The 22,423-nt window shown below is 46.9% G+C and overlaps 4 protein-coding genes, 1 long non-coding RNA gene and 1 other non-coding gene across 7 annotated transcripts; 3 read left to right on the forward strand and 3 right to left on the reverse strand.

Moving 5' to 3' along the window:
• Nucleotides 1–5: 5 nt before the first annotated feature.
• LOC100833101 lies at nt 6–942 on the reverse strand. The gene is made up of 3 exons (XM_003574489.4): nt 782–942; nt 554–691; nt 6–464 (listed from the first exon to the last, which is right to left on the reverse strand). The coding sequence occupies exons 1-3, from the start codon at nt 875–877 to the stop codon at nt 348–350; spliced, it is 351 nt and encodes a 116-aa protein (XP_003574537.1). The 5' UTR covers nt 878–942; the 3' UTR covers nt 6–347.
• Nucleotides 943–4,302: 3,360 nt separating this feature from the next.
• On the forward strand, nt 4,303–9,069 carry LOC112271538. The gene is made up of 2 exons (XR_002964632.1): nt 4,303–5,900; nt 8,666–9,069. It is a non-coding gene; the product is annotated as an uncharacterized LOC112271538 (long non-coding RNA).
• On the reverse strand, nt 5,564–5,768 carry MIR156B (microRNA MIR156b). The gene has a single exon (NR_126879.1). It is a non-coding gene; the product is annotated as a microRNA MIR156b (primary transcript).
• A 3,565-nt stretch (nt 9,070–12,634) lies between the features above and the next one.
• On the forward strand, nt 12,635–18,335 carry LOC112271550 (atherin-like). 2 transcript variants are annotated; one of them, XM_024460872.1, is made up of 2 exons: nt 12,635–13,750; nt 18,095–18,335. In XM_024460872.1, the coding sequence occupies exons 1-2, from the start codon at nt 13,131–13,133 to the stop codon at nt 18,294–18,296; spliced, it is 822 nt and encodes a 273-aa protein (XP_024316640.1). In that variant the 5' UTR covers nt 12,635–13,130; the 3' UTR covers nt 18,297–18,335. The 2 variants fall into 2 exon arrangements, with proteins under 2 accessions (XP_024316640.1, XP_024316641.1); XM_024460873.1 differs by having other exon boundaries at nt 12,635–13,726.
• On the reverse strand, nt 14,227–16,173 carry LOC100833415 (CBL-interacting protein kinase 6). Its single transcript, XM_003574490.4, has one exon. It carries the CDS (start codon nt 15,803–15,805, stop codon nt 14,447–14,449), a length of 1,359 nt encoding a protein of 452 aa, XP_003574538.1. The 5' UTR covers nt 15,806–16,173; the 3' UTR covers nt 14,227–14,446.
• On the forward strand, nt 18,276–22,285 carry LOC100833718 (omega-6 fatty acid desaturase, chloroplastic). Its single transcript, XM_003574491.4, has 10 exons — nt 18,276–18,471; nt 18,581–18,632; nt 19,055–19,287; nt 19,369–19,512; nt 19,630–19,781; nt 20,262–20,384; nt 20,503–20,680; nt 21,226–21,344; nt 21,618–21,732; nt 21,831–22,285. Exons 1-10 carry the CDS (start codon nt 18,418–18,420, stop codon nt 21,990–21,992), a joined length of 1,332 nt encoding a protein of 443 aa, XP_003574539.1. The 5' UTR covers nt 18,276–18,417; the 3' UTR covers nt 21,993–22,285.
• Nucleotides 22,286–22,423: the final 138 nt, after the last annotated feature.

Consider the following 22,423-nt stretch of genomic DNA (forward strand, 5'->3'; position numbering starts at 1 on the left):
ATCTAGCAGAAGAATTGTTCACTCCAAAATAACATTTCGCATCTTAACTTTCATCCATCAGGAAAAAATGAAATGACAGAAGGTTCTGTAAGGATTATGAACAGTAGTGCAACGAAGATCTCCACTAAGGATAACCACAGTACTACAACAACGATCCTGATTGCAGTAAATGCAGAGAAAAGTTCCTTCCATCCATTCACAATTCCTTGAACATGCTACACGCTACACAACACATAAGCATCCGTCTCAACAGTACTGACTCAGAAACCAATGACATCGCAGCCAGATACCGACGTAACGATCCTAGTCAGTACGGCACCAAGAGCAGAACCAACAGCAGAGCTGACCTATTGCTTGAACGTGTAGGGCTGGGGCAGCGCCATGGGGCCCCGGCGGTCGTCGTCGCCGTCAAGCAGCCTCTGCACGCGCTTCTTGGCGCAGTGCTGGCGGTCGAAGTGCTTCACCTGGCAAAGAAAGCGAACCCAAGAGTTACACGGAGACAAGCAAAGACGGATTAATCGACGGGGTTTGGTTGGCTGCGAAGGGTGATTACCCAGGAGGGGCGGCAGCTGTTGACGTACTGGGCGCGGGACTTCTTGCAGTCGGCGGGGTAAAGGAGCCCCATGGTGGCGATCTCGGTGGGCTTCTTGTCCGCGTGCTTCTCCACGCACGCGTAGAAGGCGTCTCGGGCCTTTGGGGAATCGAAGCGCCCGCGTCAGTAACGGAGAGGGAGAGGAAGGAAGGAGGCGGGTGCGGGAGAAGAGTTCGTGGCTGGTAGTACCTTGTAGCAGGATTCGCGGCCCTTGGAGAGGACGTCGGCCATGATGGTTCCGGCGTCGTGGTGGTCGTCGGAGTCGGAGTTGGGGGCGGTGGACATCACATCGGCGTGTGGGGGTGGGGGATTTTGTTTGCCGAGGTTCCCTTGGGGCAGGGGAAAGGCAGTTGGTGGGCCGGGCGCAGACTAGGCAGGTTGTTCCGGCCCAATACGGGACGTGAGAACTGGGCCTGTTCTACAATGACGACGCAGTTTCTTTTGGATTCCAAACCGCGAACATGGGCTCGTCTGTTTTTCTACTCTCTTCTGTTTCCACGTTGCAGTCGGAATTAGCGTAGTGACAGGTCTGGATTCCAAACCGCTCCTGAATGAACCTACGCAAAGACTAATCCCACGCCAGGCATTCCTCCCACCTCTCGTCAGCGTGGTTCAACGGCTGAACTCTCCTGTGTGGTTCGTTTTCTATTTCAATCATGCATGTTGATTTGTCTTGTAATGTTGCGGCACATCTTTTAGCTCATTCTGTTTTTATATTTTGTACATTGGATTGTATTTGGAAGACTGTTTGTAATAATGTTTCTAATCAATATGTGTTGTATTTTGCTAAATAAAAGTACATCTTGAAAAGTCAGAACTGAAACATCTCCCGGTTCCGCTTAAACAAAAGAAACATTGCCGAGTAAAAAGAAAAACAGGCAAGAATAACCAGAAAAAACCCAAACCGCCATCTCTGAACAATTCTTCCTTTGTCTCTGACAGCTGATCTGTCATTGAGAAATGAGAAAAAGGACGGATCAACGCGTGTTATTTTACTCACCACACAATTGTTACATTTGTGTTCTTGGTGGTAACATTTAGAAGAATAGTGTCCTGTCATCAGCTTGTTTAATTTGGCATAGACGTCATGACCTATTTTATGAAGTCAGTGATTCTTGTGGCTTGTTCATGATTTTTAACCTTTCCCTTATCGATTCACCCAGAGCAGTGGTTTCATGGCTTGTCTTGTGAAGGGTGTGTACACGGTCATGGTGTGTCAACAATTTTAGGTTCCACTTTCTAAGGTGGACGCCTCATCCAGCTTTTTAAAAATTATGAGGTTACTTAATTAGTCCAGCTTGTCTGATCATGATACTCTGCCATTTTGTCACTTGACACATGAATGAATGTCAACATGCGAATGATGAATCTATAGACGTTTACTTCAAAGTATTGTCATGGAATTTTCAATTTTATCGAGCAGTTCAGGATTCTGTCACTCTCCCATGTGTGGGTTTGATTAGATCTTTACCCGCACTTTTTTCTTTTATTTATTTTTCTCCGCTATCCTTTTTCCTAAAGGTGAAAATGTTATTGTTTTAGCAAGAAACATTTTTGCATTTGGAATAATACGCATCTCTTATATATGTAACTTACTATAGTAAGTAGATCAAGATTCTTGATCTACGATGGCGCATGTTGCCGCATCTGCCAATTTCGACAATACAATGATAGGAAAAACACTAATATCTAGGGAAATGGAGGAGAGTTAAATTTGCATGAAGTTAATTTGTTAGTAATGTAAGAAATAGTAAATGTTTATTACTTTTTGTGAGAGGAAAGCACGATAAAGTAGTCACTGCTACGAAATACACCACCAGTGACGGTTCAAAATTGAGATCAGTGACGGTGGACCAACCCGCCACTGGTGCTCTAGACCTCCACTGGCGGGTACCGGATCTGCCACTGATGATATCTATCAGCGCCAGTGGCGGGTCGAGCCACCGCCATTGGCGGTACGAGGGAACGTACCGGCCACCGTTGGTTGGAGGGCACGGTTTAGTTTTGATGGTTTTCATTTAATTAAAGTAGAAAAACTAGAGCAATTGTATATTTACCGTATGGCGTTTATATAGGGTACAACGGAAAATCTTGAAGTACAAGTCAAAGATAATCAAATCATGTGGTATCATACGTCTCGATCCTTGACTGCCGATCAGATGGAGTAAAACAATACTACTGTGGACCGCAAGGCAAGCTAGCAGAGTCTCAACGATTTTTGATTCTTCACATGCATAGAGACAATAGTGAAATAGCACCTGTTGAATCAATCACAAGAGGACAGCTCCTAATTGTGTGCATGTCATTTCATGTACACGGATATGCCTATACACGCCGTCGCTATATATACAAAGTAAACTTCAATTATGATCAATACAGTTCGTCAACAAATACAGTTTAGGTTTGGAAATCAAACTAGAGGCAGCAATACTTATTATATTGCTCTCAACATGATAAAATTGGCAGTCAAAACTATTTATACAGTAATATATATGCAGTTATACGAGTGAAAATAAAAACAACGGTCAGCTCTGCCGTTAATATTTTGAATCAAGAATGTACAAAGTTCTTCACTGCATGCATGATCATAATGGAGTTGTCAGATACATAGATGCATGCTTGATACAGTGGCTCACCAAACATACACGTTCATATCTAGGGACCAACGAAAGGGGAAACGTGCATCAATGCAGTTCATGCATTCAGAGTTTCATCTCCACATGTCCAGACGTTGGCAACACGTGCCCACAAACATGTTAAGAAATTTTTTGCCGGTTCAGACAGGGTATATGGATAACTTAACTCAAGGGAGACATGTCCGCATGCCGATTCACTGCAGCACAATTTTAGGATGCATAACCTCCCGATTGATTAAAGTATTAAGCAAGCTGATTAATATTGGAAAAGGTTTGGAGATCCAACAAACTGAACTGAGAGTTTGAGCAGTACGTCGTGCAATATATTTGAGAGGTGCAATGAGTATTATTTTTGTCTGAAAATCAAAATATGAAAAATGAATGAACCACAACAAAATAAGAGAGTATGCACGTCTAAACCTTCGGCGATATTTCGCATAATAGCATAGAATTATGTCAACATATATATAAGAAGATTAGCAGGATGAAAATTATGTGTATATATTTATTTATTTTCCCGTTGACCATGCAGCAGGCTGTTCAAGAAAGTGTGAAAATAGTTTTTACCAAAGCATGTGTTCTGCTATTACATCCAATATTATAAAAAAAAAATGCACTCCAAACCTATAGTAGTGGTGATCCATGCATCTACTCCTCTCTCTGAAATTAATGTAGGAGGTAGTGTACGCACTAGTATACATCATCCTCAAAACTAATTATATATTTTTGCGGCAAAGCACTAATTATAATTAAATTGGCCTAAATCCAGATTAGGGACCACTATATACATAAAACTTAAATCAGTATGAACACATAAATGACGGGATTGTGTAACTATATTATGAAAAAAAAATAGGAGAAGATTTCATGCCACAAAATTAAATGTTTTTAATATCATAGCCATAAACCTAGAAAAAATATCAATTTCCATGCAGACATGGGGATATATCACGACAGCTGCCCTCCAAAATAAGACCATGTAACCAAAATAACCAAATAATTAAACTTTATATTCTCAATATAATAATAATAATAAAACTTTACAATATTAAACTTCGGAATTCTAACAATATAGCTAGTTCTTTTTTTTCTTTTTAGTACTATGCTAGTTCACGGTTCGATCGGTATGATTAAACGGATCAACTAAGATATATATTTCCAGGGAAATTACAAAGACATAAATTAAGAGCATATATAACGGAATCTGGTTTGAAAACAAGATATCTGCTTCATCATTTCAACAAGAAACGGTGCAGAACTAGCTAATCAAGAATTGAAAGCTCAAGAGATTGGCATCTCCCGGTAGCAGTACACAGTTATTTCAGACGCACGCGCGCTCTGATCACTTAATTCCGCAGCACTGGATGATACACATCGTGGTTAGCAATAGAACAATGGAGAGGACATACAAGGACGACATACGAGATCTACAAATTAAGTAGGTGTACAGGGCAGACGTAGATGAGTGTTACCAGATCTGGAAGGCAATCGCACTGACGCTCCTTTCCTCTTGTGGGCACGCAGATCTTACCCCCCTCCAGGCACCGACACTGCCATGGCTGTCCTGTCCCCCCAGCCACACATGAGATCATAGTACGAACACGGAGAGAGGGTAAAACGAAGGGCAAAAAACTGCAGATCCCGGGAGTACGGAGCTCGCATACTAGAGTAGATCGGCCGGCCGGGAGAGTACTAGCTACTGCTCCACTACTGCAGATTTGTTATACGAGCCCGGCCGTCTCTCGATCGAGCATGCATCTGGAAAGGCGCGCGGCTAGCCTCTATAGCTTGCAGGCTTGCAGCGAGATCGACGACGCGGCCGCCGTATTAATCAATTCATCACGCGCGCGGGCGAGCCTCTCTTGATCCTTCCCCCGAGGCTCTCTCCCAGCCCCTTGGGAAACTGAGACAAGACTGGCCTGCCTGCACAAAGGGAAAGAGAGAGCAAAAGAAGGGAGAATCCATATCCATCAACGAGCGAGCATGCGTGCAGGAGTAGAGTGGAGTAGAATAGTCGTAGTAGCAGGCGAGCGATGTACCTTGCTCCAAAACAGGGGTCCAATCATCCTCTCTCTTCCTCGATCCGTGCGTCCATGGAAGGGGCCGGGGCACGTACAAGATAAGGACAAGGTCCCGCGCTCGCACGCCCGATCTTATCTCGTCACTGCGCGCGCCGCCCCCTGCAGCTTAGCCTGTGCCAGGTTTATCTCATCGATCGCTGGAACCACACACACACAAAAAGTTAATAAGGCTGCTAGCTCCTGTACATGGCTCTTGTGCAAGAAAGAGATAGGGACACAACAGGAGCAGATAATATAGTCCGTGTGGCAGGGAGGAGGCTGGCGGGCTAGCCGTGTGTGCGAGAGGTGACAGAGAGAGAAGTGAGCACGCAGCAGCAGCAGCATCATTCGTTTTCGTGTATGCCATGCCATGGCCGGCCATGCCCGGCCGTGTCCGCCGCCGAAGGAATAGATGCAGTCTGGCCGCTGTGTGCTCACTCTCTTCTGTCACCCATAGCCTTGCCACACCTGCCACAACACCCCCATCACAAAAACAAACTCAACCATTAGAACCACGGGATCTCTGCCGGAGCGGAGGAAGAAGATCAGAGGCGGCTCTCAGATCTGTATGTCACTGGGATCTGCTTGGTGGTGTGGAGTGGCTATGGCCGGGTGCGTACCGCATTATATAGAGGGGGGAGGGATATGGTCCTCTTGTCTTTGCCCATCTTTTTCTGCTTTTTCTCTTCCAACCACATACGGCGCCGGCCGGCCGGCGCTAGCTAGGGTTTCATTGGCGCTGCTAGCAACCGCGTTGCAGTATCTTGAAAGAGAGATGTCGTGCCATGATGTTGTCAACTTTGACGGACTGGGGAATGAGGTTCTTTCGCGATGGAAATATTTTGGGGATGAATCCGGCGCTAGAGAACTATACGAAGGCACCCCGTTTGTCGATTGGCTGATATCCTAGCTGGTCCACGTCTCAACGAGTGAAAAACCGTGAGCCCATGGTATGAATAGGTCGCAACGGTTTTATGGGAGGAGGGGTAGATATTGTATTTTATAGCGCGATCCAATCGGTGATCAACACGGTTTATTGCTTTTTAGATCGACCACGGTTTATTGTTTGCTCTTCATATATTTTTTTCGTTTTGGGATCTGTTTTTTTAGATCGGTGGTTATTTTCACTGAGAGTATATTTCAATACGCAATATTTGTTATCACGTCGGAGATTGATAGAGATTATAATATTACTAACCTTTATTGGATATGAGAATGGGGTTCTCATCAAAGAAAATATTTTCTAGGTACTTTTTTGTACACACTCGAGCGTTGATAAACACTTGTGTGCGGATGATATCACTAGGTACACCTTTCAATGTGTTGATGGTTCTATTAATATGATTAATTTGATAGCTAGCCTTTAGACTAGTTTTTTTTTCCGCAAATTGTTCTTTTGATTGTTTAGATAAGGTGACATTTCTATTGAGATTGCGGGAAATTTGCATACATGCTGGATATGGTTCGACGGGTTGATATTTAATTTTGCATAAGTATTGCCTGAAGATAGATGCGACATATGGGAATGTGGTTCTTAGCGATCGTCATACTCATCCGATAAGAAACACATGATGTATCCATAGCTTACATGATATCACTGGGTCCACATTTTGAAGGGCGCACTAGGTGCAGTGAGTCTATCACCTAGACATATAATAATATATATAGGCAAGTAGATATCGTACTTAAAGCGGTCCAATCGGTGATCGACAGGATGGCATAATTTTTTTTACAAAGTCGTGGTTCTGTTTTGCACTAGAAGCCTAAAATACTCAACCACCACCGCCCCCTCCCCCCCCCAAAATTTTTTTTATGACTTATGTAGTTTAAAATTTTATAAATATGAAAAAATATTTATAGTAAAAAATGGAGAATTGTGTGCCTATCTCATGGCTCATCGGTTTCATAGTATTTGTATTTTTGAACCAAATAACCGTTAGGCTGAGCTAAAATACGCTTCCTTAATTTTTGAGGAAACCAGGCACTGTTGATGGGGAAAAAACGGTTGGTTTCGATCGACCACCATGCCATCTTTTTTTTTAGACGGAAACCAGATCACTCTTGGAGATGTTAGATTGTGTTTTTTGAAGGGATAATTTTTTTTGAAGGGTGGAGATGTTAATTTGTGATCACCTTTGTTCGCAAGATAAATAAATTGTGAATTTGTGACCCTGTTCTCTATCCCCGGTGCACAGCCACAACAAAGAATTTACTTAACTATCCTTCTCTTGCCAGTTGCCATTTAGACGGTATGCATACATGCCCACCAATTTTACTCAAGCTCCTTCTCCGCTGTCGAATACTACGATCCATTTCATAATTCTTGTCTCAAATTTGACCAAAAATAAATGTATCTATTGTTAGAATTTGGTGGGCCTGATCAGCTCAAACCCAAGTTTTAATAAATTCTAAAAAATCTCAAAGGCCCATTCATGACATGGGATGAGAGTGGGAAGGGAATAGTCCCACCTTACTAGTTTAGAGTGAGTGAGACCAACATATAAGGAATGTTGTTTCTCACATATTGAGCAAGTGAGCAAGGGAACGCGCTCCTCCTCCTCCTCCTTCGCTCGTCGTCGCGACGCGTGGCGTGGCTTTGCGTGGATCGAGCCGTGCCGGTGCGGTGCCTCTTATCTTTTTGTCACGCGCGCGAGGTATTTTTGGAATCTGTTACGGACGCGTGCAGATTTTGTGGAGTCGGTTCAGGTTTCCAAAACCGAAACGACCTATGCTGCGTGACTATATATATACAGCCGCCCGTCCCTCCGATCGGTACGCAACACAACCGCGCTAGGGTTTCGCTTGTCTCTCGCTTCTGCGCCTTTGTCATAGTCTACTCCATCCCGAGCGTCGGCGTGCACCAGCGATCGGGAGAGCAGGTCTCCGGAACCTTTCGCCTTTGCGATCCTGTACGGGAGAGGGCAAATAAGGTTTTTGGGAAGCGCTCCGCGCGACTGCTCGCTTCCCTGCAACCACGGGGCGTCTGCCGTCTCGATTCGGCGGGTGCGCGACGCGCCGCCGTCTTCTTCGTCAACAACTTCGTTACGCAAACGTAACAGCAACGGCTTTCTCTTCACCGCAACAGTACGCACATTGTGATTCGATCTGTTGTTTAGTTATGATCTGTGTGAGTTTATATTGCTGTTTGTTGGGCTGTTTAATACTTCTAGTATTTTTGAGATGCATCTGCTAGTTGCTACTGCCGTCATGATCTATATTTTGAAATTATTCATTGAATTGTTATTCTCGAAATTGCTTAATTTTTTAACATTTATTTTTTAAAAACGTCTAGTTACATGTAATGTTTTGATAAGAATTATGGAACGGAATGAGTATGATCGATGACAGCGAATAACTCGATCCGATGGCTTGTGCAGAAAGAGAGAGGGGTCAGAGGGAGACTGGGAGAGGGAGGGAAAGATAATCGGAATTCGATTGAAGCTGCGTATGTGACCGGAGCCGATCCGGCCGAGAAGCCGCCGCGGCCGCGCGCTCGTACGGCGTACGCGCGACGGCGTGTGCAACTGGCTATCGAGACGACGAGTCCCGCGTATTTGAGGCGGGAGTGGGCTGAGCCCAGAGCATTTTTTTTAGGGGTCTCGGGAGTGGGCTGAGCCCAGAGCAGATAAGCTTACGACGACGTGGGGCCTCGGGAGCAAGGATGGGCTGAAAATATGCAGATCTTGTTGCATTTTGACGAATCTGTCTATGATCTTACCTTCGTGTTTTCTTCTGTTTATTTATTTTCTTGCTTGCGCTAAAAAAAATTATTTTCTTGCTTCTGGCTCTGGGCCTATGTGACAGTGTCTTAGACATCCACATCAGCATTTTGCTTATGTGATACACAATTAATGAGAAAAAAACCCGTCTCTTGCAAGATCCACGATACACTTTCCTCGATTACCTCTTCCCCGCAAAAAAAATAAAATTTACCTACGCCCTCCTGCGTGATTCGTGATTCGTGATCATAAGTCCTCTCGCATCGTGCACGTCAAACTGGAAAACCGACGACAGAAACAAGACCAGGATAGAGAATCAGAGAATCGAACTAGAATCATGAATTGACGAGTAAAAGAAGAATCAGAGATTCGTGATTGTCCAAAGCAAAAGAAACCCTCCAATTATTCGCCGACAATGATTGCCGTCTATGCACCGCGTCTAACCTCAGTGAGTCCTGACACCGGTGATGGGCTTTGCAGACAACGAAACAACAGTACTCCGCCGTCCATGTACACTGCTTCTGCATCTTCTCAGCTGATACCGTGACGTCGCCCCTCAAGCCTCAGCCTCATGCCCCTCGCCGTCCCACCCACCCTGATATTCCGACCCAAAATTCTACATGATCAGAGTTACAGAGTAGCATTCCAAAAAGAAATTCCGTACAATGATTGTTGCAGATCGACGAGAGCATGACGGGCAGGCAGCTACATAAACACAGTCCCAGATGTCACATCTTACGTTAGGTGGAAGCCCATGAGTCTCGTGACACATGGCCGGCCGAGGACAATAATTTGGATAGTTTTTTCATCAATGGGATCGACAAGTCCACACATAAGTGACCAGCAAATGTCTGAAGTAGGAAGGCCTGTGGCTGTGAGATGATGCTTGGGTGAGTAAAGCCTCTGGTAGGGTTTGATCTTGCAAACTGTGTATAAATGGATGAATAAATGCATATATATGATCTCGTAACCGATTGCAGCCTTGTGGGCTTGAAAAGGTTCGAAATCTTGTGCAGATATACTGCTATTCAAGCGATTCTGCTTGTTTTTGTTAACTTGCTAGTAGTACCATATGTATCAAATTTTGTGCATGAATCGTCTGCGGTGGCAGCATGTTATCACAAGATCCATCCATCAGGGTACGGTTGAGGAGCCTGGCGTCTGTTTTCTTGTTATAAACAATAGAGTTATTGTGGATCACTGTATCTTCTTCATGGCTGTCAAAAAGGTTCGACACTAGTGTCATACAGGACGTAGGAGAATAAGGAGATCAGATAAGTCGCAAGTGGCTGCCTGGCCACATCTTTAATTCTTTTAGGTACGCCATGTTAGCATAACCTTGAGTTTGAGTCTGGCTAGGCGCATGTGTGTGTCCTCATGGGATTAGGTTTAGAGTCCTAATCCTAGTCTTGTTAGCCGATTGTGTATTCGTGTAGGATACTAGTCCGTGTGTGGTTAGATGTTGTGCTTGTCCGTGTGTGTATATATACATGTACACCCATAGCTTGTAACCAAGCCGTGAGATATTGAGGAGAAAGAAATAGAGGGCACGATACGGGCCCTTGGCCAAATAAATTTCTGATCGTGTGCGTCTTCATGTGATTGATCTTTGGGCAAACCCAACATTTGGTATCAGAGCGAGGTCCAAAATTTGAAGACGTGCTTGCCCCGGGGAGGCGATGTGCTAGCGCCTCGGGGTGGGCAACGATGGCAGAGTAGCGTCCGCAGATCAAAGCGAGCGATCTGCGGCTGTGCGGTGGAGTAGAGTACAATGGATTGGATCGAGTTGTCGTTGTGGTGGGCCGATCTTCTAGTAATGGGAGATCATAATACTGATCGCCGGAAAGTGCTCGGCATCAGGGCAAACTGTCGTTGGAAAGCTCGTTGAGGAGTTATGTGTATCCAGGTCAGCGTATGTGAGTCGTGTTTGTATTCAAGTTCTCGTCGGTGTGAGGCTCTGTTGCAGTGGAAGCATGTCACGGTCGAAGGTTGTCCTGTGTGGTGTGTCATCGGAGCAAGAGGTCGACGTACGTGCAAACAAGCTGGCATGTGGTCATCTGCGTGTCTCGGCGAGAAGATCAAGCTTGGCGTGCAGTGGGACCATGACCAGTTTAGTTGAGTTCCTGCGTGAGATTAATGAAGTGTCTAATCTGCATGTAGCACGCGAGATGTGTCCGCGTGGGCTGGTAGTCCGGATCATACGTTGAGGTGAGTTGACGAGTTGTGAAGCTGAAAAGAGCCAAAACCAGGAAGAGCGCGGAAGACAACAACTTCAAGATTAAGGAGAAATTGTTAGCATAATCTTGAGTTTGAGTCTAACTAGGCACATGTGTGTGTCCTAATGGGATTAGGACTAGAGTCCTAGTCCTAGTCTTGTTAGCCGAGTGTGTATTCGTGTAGGATACTAGTCCGTGTGTGGTTAGATGTTGTGCTTGTACGTGTGTATATATATGCATGTACACCAATAGCCTGTAACCAAGCCGTGAGATATTGAGGAGAAAAAAATAGAGGGCACGATACGGGCTCTAAGCCAAATAAATTTCTGATCGTGTGCGTCTTCATGTGATTGATCTTTGGGCAAAACCAACAAGCCAAATGACATTTATCTTCTCTGATATGCATGCACATGCACATGTACTGGAATCCAGCTTGAATCTTTTGGTCCCCTAGTCCCTCGTCAGGTGATCATGCAAAACATAGCCTCAATAATCCAGTAACATATTGCCGAATATAGAGGAATAAAAAAAAAAGCTGAGCAAGATAATGATGATGCAACCCTGGGAAATCTTGGATATTGGAACACGATAATGCAGAGGCAATTGCGCGTTTAAGCATGGATGTGATTTTGCACGTGAGCCTTGCTTCCCATTGTCAAGTTCCCAGAGTACTTGTGGTTTCGATGCTCCCTGTTTCGTTATGTAGCTTCAGAAAACAATCAGAGGAACATGGCATCAAGATATACTACTCGTACTATTTAAGGTCAAAATCGGTCTGGATGGTGTAGCATGCGGTTACAAGGCTTAAACAATGGACATCCTTCTTTGAAGGTAGTGATATTATTTTGGTGGCAGGAGCGAAATCACGAAGTCAATCGATGTCAGCGATTCGTTGACAGTGAGCATTGATCGCCGAGAAGATGAATCAGATCTGGAGATCACCCTGAGATGATTATCTGATGCACGTGCCACAGACGCCTGCGAATTGCAGCAAAAGCCTATTTGCCTGTCCTGGGCTCCTGGCCGTTAACCTGTTGTCGCTTAACTAGTCGCTCGATACTGATTAACAACAAAATCTTAATACACGCTTCCTGATAACAGATTCACGGCCCCAAAAGTATTGGCACGTGACTGTGGCTTCTCGTCGTCTCCAAACTCCAAAGAGTGAAAGAGGAGATGCAGATTGCAGAGGCACCGCATGACTGGAACGCCTAAACGGCAACGGGGAACATGGTGTGATTTGGCCTTTTGGGGGTCCCTAAAGAGATATCGGCAAGGAAGAAACTTTGCAGTGGTCTTGGCTTGTTTTACTACCATTTGTTCCACGTGCAAAATGTGGACAAGCAACCTGATATCTATATGCCGAAAGCAAAAAATAGAAACATATGGAGTGATAGAACCCATTGGAGAAGAGTAGCTGGCGCAGAACAAGTAAAAAACAACAACGATCACTCCGATCATTAGGTACACAGAAAGGGCGATGTCGACAACCACAGTACAAGATTTCTGGCGGAGTCCAAATTAAGTTGCCATCGAAACAAAGTGATGGCTCAGTGTGGCCCTGACGTTTGAGCGCATCGCACGGGCGTCCAGACTCCAGAGATACAGAGTTCGTCAGCAGCGACGTTTCAGGTTTTCAGCTGCGTGCCGCACACACGGATTAGCAGCTTCCCGGGCCTGTCGTACTCGCGTTGTACCTCACACAAATCCATCGCACCACGCTTTTAACATGATCAAATCGAAATTGCCATCTGCTGGTCATGAGCCGTTGGTTACTGATCTTAGGCTGTGTTTGGTTGGAGAACGAAGTACAATGTAATGAAACCATTGCATTCCTAGAAAATGAAATGGTTCCATCCTGATGTTTGGTTGGAAAAAATGGAATCGGTGTAGATTTTGTTTGGTTCATGAAACAGACGAGAACGTGGAACGACTCTTCTTCCTCATCGCCACGCCGCTCCTGCTGCGCCGCCCTCGCCCCGCGCGGATGCTCCGCCCTGGCGCCCTGCCGCTGCCGTCGCCCCGCGCCGCACTCGCGCCGCTCTGCTCCGCCGCCCTCGCCCAGCGCGGCTGCTCCGCCCGCCCCTGCTCGGCTGCTCCCCATCAGCGCCGGCGGCCCCTCGCGTGCCTCTGCTGCGGCTCCCGCGCTGCCCCTGCTCCGCCGCCCTGCCACCCCGTGCGCGGCCCCTGCTCCCCATCAGCGCCGGCGGCCCCTCACGTGCCTCTGCTGCGGCCCCCGCGCTGCCCCTGCTCCGCTGCCCTGCCACCCCGTGCGCGGCCCCTGCTCCGCCTCCCTCCGCTGCCTCACGCCGCCCTGCCGCCCCTGCTCCGCTGCGAGCTCCCGCCGTGCCGCCCTGGTCCACGCGCCGCGCGCCGCCCTTGCTCCGCCGCCGCGAGCGCCTCCGTTGCCGCCGTGCACTCGCCCCGCGCGAGCAGAGAAAGAGGGTCGGCCGGTCGGGCCCACTCGTTCCGACCGGAATGAAGTCGTTCCTTCGTTTTGGAGGTATGGGTTGGTTCCGGACACGAGGTATATTCATTTCCGAGGAACCACTTTGTTACATTCTACTTTTGTGAATTCCAGAAACCAAACGCAGAAATCGTGCTAAAACGAGGAACGGTTCCATTACATTTCAGTGCATTCTAGCAACCAAACACAGCCCTAAGGTCGTTTTTGCCAAATCTGCTTTCATCCTCTGGTCACTTGACAACAAATTGCGAAGCAAGTTTACAGTTCCCAAACTCCTAACAGCTAATGCTCCAAGGGTTCAGAAATTCCAAGCTTGTCAAAAGTAGCTGGACCGTCATATCCGTGAACGAAGGACATTGAAACAGAAGTTTCGACGTATAGAGTTCGATTGTTCCTGTCAAATGGTAGGAGGTGTCTACTTCTCCTGTCTGTTCATGAGTCGCAAAGTTCTCGCTTAGCCAAAGCTGCAAGTCAAACACAATCGGTAGGTTCAAAACTAGACTGAACCATTTCAATCACACAGCAACAGTGGCGTATAAAAAACAGCAATCATGGACGGCATATTCAGATGTCATGTAACCAAGACAAGTCACAAACACAATGCAATTATGGAACAGAAAGAATGCGTTTTGGGAGGCACAAGATACAGATTCTTTGTTGACACTGCACCCACAAACACAATCACACTAATGGAGTCTAGAAAATGCATTACATCAATGGAATATACTACTAGCAACTGCAGGGACAGGGACAGCATCAGACGGCGAGGGCGACGGAGGCCGGTTGGTCGGCGGCCCAGACGATGTCCTGGAGCGCCGGCCGGAGCTCCTCGCTGCAGAAGGAGCGGTACTCGAGGGTGTCGCCTCCGTCCTTCTTGACGTCGACCACGAGCACCGACGGAGCCACGCTGAAGATCTCTGCGGCCACGGCGAGCCGGCCTTTGGCCCCCCCGCGGGCCGCGCCCTCGAAGCGCACGCCCCCGGCGCCGCTCTTGGTCACCCTCATCCGCCCGCCGCCGCGGGCAGCGACCTCCTCAAGGCGGGAGACGACGCCTTTCGCCGGCTCCCGGGTCGCAAACAGCATGCCGCCCTCCCGTCGGCCACGAGCCGAATTGCCCTCGAACAGCGGCGAGAGGTCGAACCCCTCGGAGAGGGATATCAGGTGGAAGGCGTTCATCGTCTCCGGTTCGTCCTTGTCTTCGGCCTCCTTCGCGGCGCACACTACAGGATGGTCAATTGGCGGTGGCGGTGGCTCCGTAGTTACAGGCCTGGCAATGGAAGTCTTCTTGAACCACGGCGTCTCGACGAGCTCCGCGATGGTGATGCGGGTGGCCGGGTTGGGGTCGAGCAGCTTGGGGACGAGCCTGCGGGCGTCCGTGGAGAACCACGGCGGGCACCGGTAGTCTCCGCGCTGGACCTTCTTGTACATGGTGACAATGTTGTCGTCCGGGAACGGCAGGGAGCCGGCGAGGAGCACGAAGAGGATGACGCCGCAGGACCAGATGTCGGCCTTGGCGCCGTCGTATCCCTTGTCGCGGAGCACCTCGGGCGCGGCGTAGCCCGGCGTGCCGCAGAGGGTGTGGAGCAGCCCGTCTGCGCGGGCGTGGTCGGCGAGCGCGCTGAGGCCGAAGTCGACCACCTTGAGGTTCCCCTGCTCGTCGAGGAGCAGGTTCTCGGGCTTGAGGTCGCGGTGGAAGACGCCGCGCGCGTGGCAGAAGTCGACGGCGGAGATGAGCTGGCGGAAGTAGTGGCGCGCGACGTCCTCCCTGACGCGGCCAGAGCGCACGATCCGGGCGAAGAGCTCGCCGCCGCGGACGAGCTCGAGGGCGAGGTAGATCTTGGAGCGCGTGGCCATCACCTCGTGGAGCTCGACGATGTTGGGGTGGGAGACGCGCTTCATGACGGCGATCTCCCGCTTCATCTGCTCCGCCATGCCGGCGCGGACCACCTTCTCCTTGGCCACCACCTTCACCGCCACGCTCCGCCCGGTCCGCAGGTCCCGGGCCACGTGGACCCGCCCGAAGTTGCCGTGGCCCAGGACGCGGCCCATCTCGTAGCGGCCCTGCAGCACCCCGCCGCCCCCCTTCTTCCCCTCCGCCGCCGCCGCCTCCGCCATGTCCCCGATCCCCTCCTCTGAACCAATCGATGGAAACAAAACCTAGAAATCTACAGTCCTACGGCTAAGAAAGAGGGAGCACAGATCCGGCGACTCTACCCGTCCTCGACGTGCTTCCGATGGCAGGTGCGGCCGACGCGCAGCTTGCGCTGGCCGGCGACGTCAGTGCCTGGTCTCCGCCTCATCGCTCTGCATTCCCGGTGAGACCGAGGGGCCGCGGAAGGGGGGCGATCGGGGGTGGGAGATCGATGCGATAACTAAGCGTGGTTTTGTGGTGGCTTGGGATTAGTTTAGCGTTGCGGCTTGCGGCTTATATTGTGTGGGGAGGGGAGTCAGGCTGCAGCAGGCGGCGGCCCAAAGGGAGGTGGAGAACGCGTGCCCGTAACCTACCGACCTAGGCTTAAAACAAGGCGGCGCACCCGGAGCCCCGGACGGTTTACCAATTCATTTCGACCGTAAGACGCCGATCGGACGGTGCGGAAGGGTTTTTAGCGGAGACGCGTCGCTCGGATGTCGCAGGTTGCCGTGGATCGATTGGACCGCACGCACGGCCCGCTAAACATCCCCTACGGCCCACCCACCATCCGCTAGAAATCCCCCTTTGGGAAGACGGAGGGTAGATGTACACCTCCTCTGTTTTGTGTTCGACGATCCCCAAGCACAAGTACAACGCCCCTACCAGCTCTCGCTGTTTGTTCCTATTTCCTCTCCAAATTCTTCAGATGTGAAAATTCTGGCCAGGATCCCTAATGAGTGTTCAATGACTCGATGATACGCTACACCAAACGTAAAAGCGATCATCATTCGAACACGTCACATTTTAATGCAGTTTCAATTTTGATTCTTTACATGCGATCAGTTTTGTGGAACCTGGCTCGGACCGATCGTTTCTACTCGTCTTTTGTCTACGAGTGCGCACACCGTTGCACCGGTGACAAGTGTCGTGCACCACTCGTCGTCGTGTCGTCGTAGGATTTGGTAAGGTAGTCCGCGAAAAAGGTACACGCACATCTCGTCACCTTGGCCCCGTGCTGCGAGCGGACGGCAGGGCGTACGTCGGGTTCACGAGCTTGACGCGACGTTTGCCACATCGTGTACCTCATGCATGTCATGTGTCTCGATCCGGCGAAACCTCCTCGCCCACCGCGGCTACCGCGCACATCAAAGGATGTTAGCCAAATGTTTTCTAATCAACTGGGCTGCCCAGTAAACAGTAGGAGGCCCATGGATTCATGGCATATATTGCAACCCGCCACGCGTTAGTCATGGCATGGCTTCCATCACACCATTCTAACGTTCCCAACTTTTATAAAAGAGTCTTTCTTTTCGACCGCGACATACAAACTTTTAACATGAGTAATTCTAACCAACAGACGCAAAGTTTGATAAAAGTAAAATATAAGGGGCCAAACTATGAATAGTTCTAATAAGATTTCATATCATTAAAAGATTATTAAAACAGCGGCGGAGCCAACCGGCTTATTAAGCCTAGGCAAATTCTTCATGTGGCCGCTCTAATTGATATTTGCCCAACAAAATCAGCCAAAATCACTTAATCAACACTAATTGATAGTGTATATCACCAGCCTTGGCAATTGCCCTAGCTGGCCGGGCGGTGGCCCTGCCCGTGGATTAAAGATTACAAAAATAGTTCAGATCAGTTATCAAACATCAATTTTACAACTACGTGTCGCCCAAAGCATAAAACTCTGCTTGCAAGAGTATCAAAGACTTAAGCTCTCCGGGTTTTTTAATATAAGGCGTGTAAAATTTTCAGCCAATTTCTGAAATATAAGGCGCGTAGCCTTCTGTCCGTCCACGCGCGTTGGATGCCAACAGAAAAATCACACCCTCTGTTGCATGCGAACGGAAAAGTAGGCAGTTAATTTTCTAGTGGGTGCATGCACGCGCTCAATTCTCTTCCGATGGGTGTTGAATGGTGCGATTTTTCATCGCTGGAGTAACAAACTACTGGACAGTTGCCATGCGGGAGACCAGAAGTGCATAGCATGGAGCTTGCTTTAATATTAGCGCTGAGATTTGTACGCCTTGTATAAAAAAAACCCGGAGAAAGTACATGCTATTAAAAGAAATGATCAAATACATTTTCTTAGGGCGTGACATGCCACCCCCATTGGATCCACCGGTTCGTTGCATACATTTTTTTTGTTGCACAGGCCACAGATGTTTACCAAAGTTTGCACGACAAGTTTTTTTCCCTGCCCTTTCATGATTTTCCAGAACTTATGGGAATGAATTTTCACTGGATCTTGAAATTTACATGACCAGGTACGAAAATTCCGATGTAGCGAGAGCCAACCAAAAGCCGCAGCGCCGTTTTGTGCTGACCGTTTCCCGTTCCGTTCGCATCGGCGTCAGCAACAGCGCGGCCACTCCCGTCCACCGCAAGCCGAGCCGAGCCGACCCTACCGCTGCGGTCTGCGGCGCGCGCTCGCCTCATCAGCCAGGCGAACTTCCTCACAACCACTGAACCACCCACGCCAAGGCAGGGCCGCCCTTCATCCAAACCGTCTCCACACTCTCTCGCCAGTGCCCCGCCCTCGCTCCCTTCGCGCCGCGCCCTGTTTCGCCCGCCGCCGTCACGGGAGCGGATGGCGACGGCGAGCGGCCTCTCCGGCCCCCTGCAGCTCCTCTCCCTGCGGCGGGTACGAATTCGCTCTTGCTCTGGTTATCGTGTGCGCTTTGTTTATGTGCCCACCACCTGTTCGTGCTAACGTCTGCAAGGCACTACTTTTGTGCGGTTGTTGATGCCAGGCACCGGCCAAGAACCTCTTCCAGCGGAGAGCTGCCGCAGGAGCTCTGACAGGTACCAACCCGCTTCCTTAGCACTTTACACCACAGTGCCGCTTGGCTGCGGGTCATGTTCTGGGTTCAAAATGTGGAGCCTTCATGTGCTGCTAGATAGACTGTTCTTGTTGGCAAGCAATGCCTTTAGTTTACTGCAATAGAACTGTTCTGGATTCTAGTTAGTGAATCACCACGTTTATGCTATGGTATTGTGAATTTGCGAATGGCAGTGGCGGTTGCATCATGGAAATAAGCTGTATGGAGCATTAAAAATGTCAGATTAGATTGTGATGTACAAGGAGCTCATTGAGAAATGATTCAGCACGTTGGCGTATATCTAAATTACTTAATTACAACTAATAAGTATTAACTGCGGAGTTGTCATTCTTTTCTGACAGCGTTGTTTCACTGTTTGGGTACTGCATTATCATGTTTCACCAGGTTCAGTTATTGTGAAGAGAGGTTTTGTGTACGACGGAAGAGGTGACCACCAATTTTTACCATTGAAACAAAAAGGAAGGTTGCAAGCAGCAGTACTACCCATTACGCCGCCATTGTTGGATGACGAGGAAAAAAGGAAGCAGATGTCTGAAGATTATGGGTTCAAACAAATTGGAGAACAGTTACCAGATAATGTTACTCTTAAAGATGTCATGGATACTCTGCCTAAAGAGGTACCGACTAGGCAACTACCGACACTAGCTCTGCTGCTGATGTTCCCTATACTCATATTCTTCTTACCTCACTGCTGCTAGGTATTTGAAATCGACAATGTAAAAGCTTGGGCATCTGTTTTAATATCAGTTACTTCTTATGCTTTTGGTCTTCTCTTGATTTCAAAAGCTCCGTGGTATCTTCTTCCCTTGGCTTGGGCATGGGCTGGTACAGCAGTGACTGGGGTAAGGTCCCTTTCTTTCCCTCTAAACCCTTCTGTGCATGTGCTTGCACATCTGTGTTGCACGCTCTTGCTTCTATCTGTGTGGTCTGTCCACGATTTAATTGATGTTTTTCTGAAGTTTTTTGTCATAGGTCATGATTGTGCCCACAAATCATTTTCAAGGAATAAGCTAGTGGAGGATATTGTTGGAACTCTAGCTTTCTTGCCATTAATTTACCCTTACGAACCTTGGCGATTTAAGCATGACAGACATCACGCCAAGACAAATATGTATGTACATACCTCCCTGTATAATATCATATCCAATATTATCCATACTCTACCATGTACAAATATATATAGATTGCAAATTCTGTATTTGATAAATTACATACTCCTTCCAAACAAAACTGTAAGGCGCACAGGCTTCCCAAGGTTTGTCTTTGAAAAATAATTTGTTTGGCAATATGTGGATAGACGATACAAAATTGATATAGTTGAATTTGAATTAAAAAAAAACCTTTCAGTGGTATTTGTTTTGTGCCAACTAATATTCCAAGTATAGTTAGACTAATTATTGGTCAAACTTAAATCTTGATAAGCGTGCGCGTCTTACAGTTTTGAACAGAGGGAGTAACAAATAAGATATCAAAGTTTCAAACTTACTTTTGTTGTTTGTATTAAAGCCATATTATAACTTGAAAACCTTGAACATTTTCAACCAGGTTGTACTTTGGTCATTCAAATTCTTACCTTTTGCATAACCTCCAGGTTAGTAGAAGATACTGCATGGCAACCTGTTTGGCAAAAGGAAATTGAATCATCTTCTTTCCTAAGGAAGGCAATTATATTTGGTTACGGTCCTATCAGACCATGGATGTCTATTGCTCACTGGTATCCCTTTTCCAACATATTTTATCCCACATGTTCTGATGGTCATTTATTTTTCTTGAATTACTTCTCATCAGCTGCTCATGGCAATAACATTTCTGCTTACTATGTGACTTGCCAGGTTGATGTGGCACTTTGATCTTAAAAAATTCAGACCAAATGAAATCCCAAGGGTGAAGATAAGTTTGGCATGTGTTTTTGCATTCATGGCAATTGGATGGCCGCTAATCATTCTCCAATCAGGAATAGCTGGATGGTTCAAGTTTTGGTTCATGCCATGGATGGTTTATCACTTCTGGGTACATTTTGTGATTTTTGTTACTATCGTTTACTGCAGACCTTTAATGTCCAAGTTTGTCGTTATCATGTTCAGCTGTTAAAGTACTTCCTCCGTCCCATATTAAGTGACTTTCTCTTACATGTATCTAGATGCTTTTTAGGCATAGATACATCCATTTTTGGGCAAATGTGAGTCACTTAATATGAGACGGAGGGAGTATATTATAGCAACTGCAGTTCAAAGTTCATGTTGAACAACTAGTAATTGAATAGAATAAGTCTCTGATCCATGGAGTTCCCAGGTAATCTAGAAACAGAGGCAGCCAATTGTGCAGGATTGCAGCAAAGAATTTACTTAACGGCTGGATGGTATCATCCTGTAGGACAACTCTTGTAGTCTAGCAGCCATAGCATTTTCTCAGGCCCAGGCCACAGTCAGTTTGAAAGAGCAAGGATTGCATACTTATACAGATAATATTATGTGACTAAGTTATTAACTTACTGCATTATTTATGAGTTTGTATGCTCAAAGTTAACTTTGTGTCATTTAAATTATTTGCTTCAGATGAGCACCTTTACAATGGTGCACCACACCGCTCCTCATATACCGTTCAAATCATCAGAAGAGTGGAATGCTGCACAGGCACAATTAAATGGCACAGTTCACTGTAGCTATCCTCGATGGTACACATTATTTATCTTTGCTTTCTTTTGTTTCATTGCATATTAAGAATAATTTATATTTGCTGGATCAGGAGTTCAGGACTCTTACTAAGATCTTGTATGTTCAATAAACTTTCAGAAAATGGTCTCTGGTCGATTCTTATTGCACATTTACATGATAAACAATGACCTTATGTTCACAGCCTATCATTTTCCTCTCTAGCCAAATTGGCATGGAAACATGTTGCTACCGAAATTGGATTTTATCTGGCTAACATAATTTTATATTTACAGGATAGAGATCCTTTGCCATGACATAAATGTACATGTTCCACACCATATTTCTCCAAGAATTCCAAGTTATAACCTCCGTGCTGCTCATGACTCTATTAAACAGAACTGGGGCAAGGTGCTTTTCACATTTATCATCCTAGTCTGTTTTGTACATTGGTCTGATTCTTGAAAGCATAGGTTCATTTCTACTCCCTGGATGCCTTGTGTTTGCAGTATATCAATGAGGCCAGCTGGAATTGGAGGCTGATGAAGACAATATTGACTGCATGCCATGTGTACGACAAGGAGAGATACTACGTTCCATTCGATGAGCTTGTACCAGAGGAATCTCAACCAATCAGATTCCTTAAGAAGTTCATGCCAGATTACGCATGATACAGTTGCTACTATTGACTAATTGAGAGTATTGGTGGCATAGAGAAGAATCACAACTACAATGACTTGAGTGAGGATGCACTACCTAACAGCAATAGTCCACCCACGAAATTTTGACTACAAATTACTCTACTGAATTGTGTCAAACTGTTCCAGACTGGTATCCAGAAGTTATTAATTTTATTACTTTATATTATGTTAAGATAGTGTGCACTAGAAAACAAACACTGGCTCATAACTCAGGTATATTTGTATATCTTGGAATAAAAATGCTTTATTGGGATGGCATCAAATCTTATGGCCCCCTTTTGCAAATTCTGCAATGGTAAACGTTATGCTTCTCTTTGTTATCCCTTCAGCTTCGTGTCCCATCAGCATGCAAGCACAACGTTGATTGGCTTTGCATAGTCCTACAGCGTTTCATCATCAAC

Source organism: Brachypodium distachyon, chromosome 3 (genome assembly GCF_000005505.3).
Source record: "Brachypodium distachyon strain Bd21 chromosome 3, Brachypodium_distachyon_v3.0, whole genome shotgun sequence".
Taxonomy (NCBI): Eukaryota; Viridiplantae; Streptophyta; class Magnoliopsida; order Poales; family Poaceae; genus Brachypodium; species Brachypodium distachyon.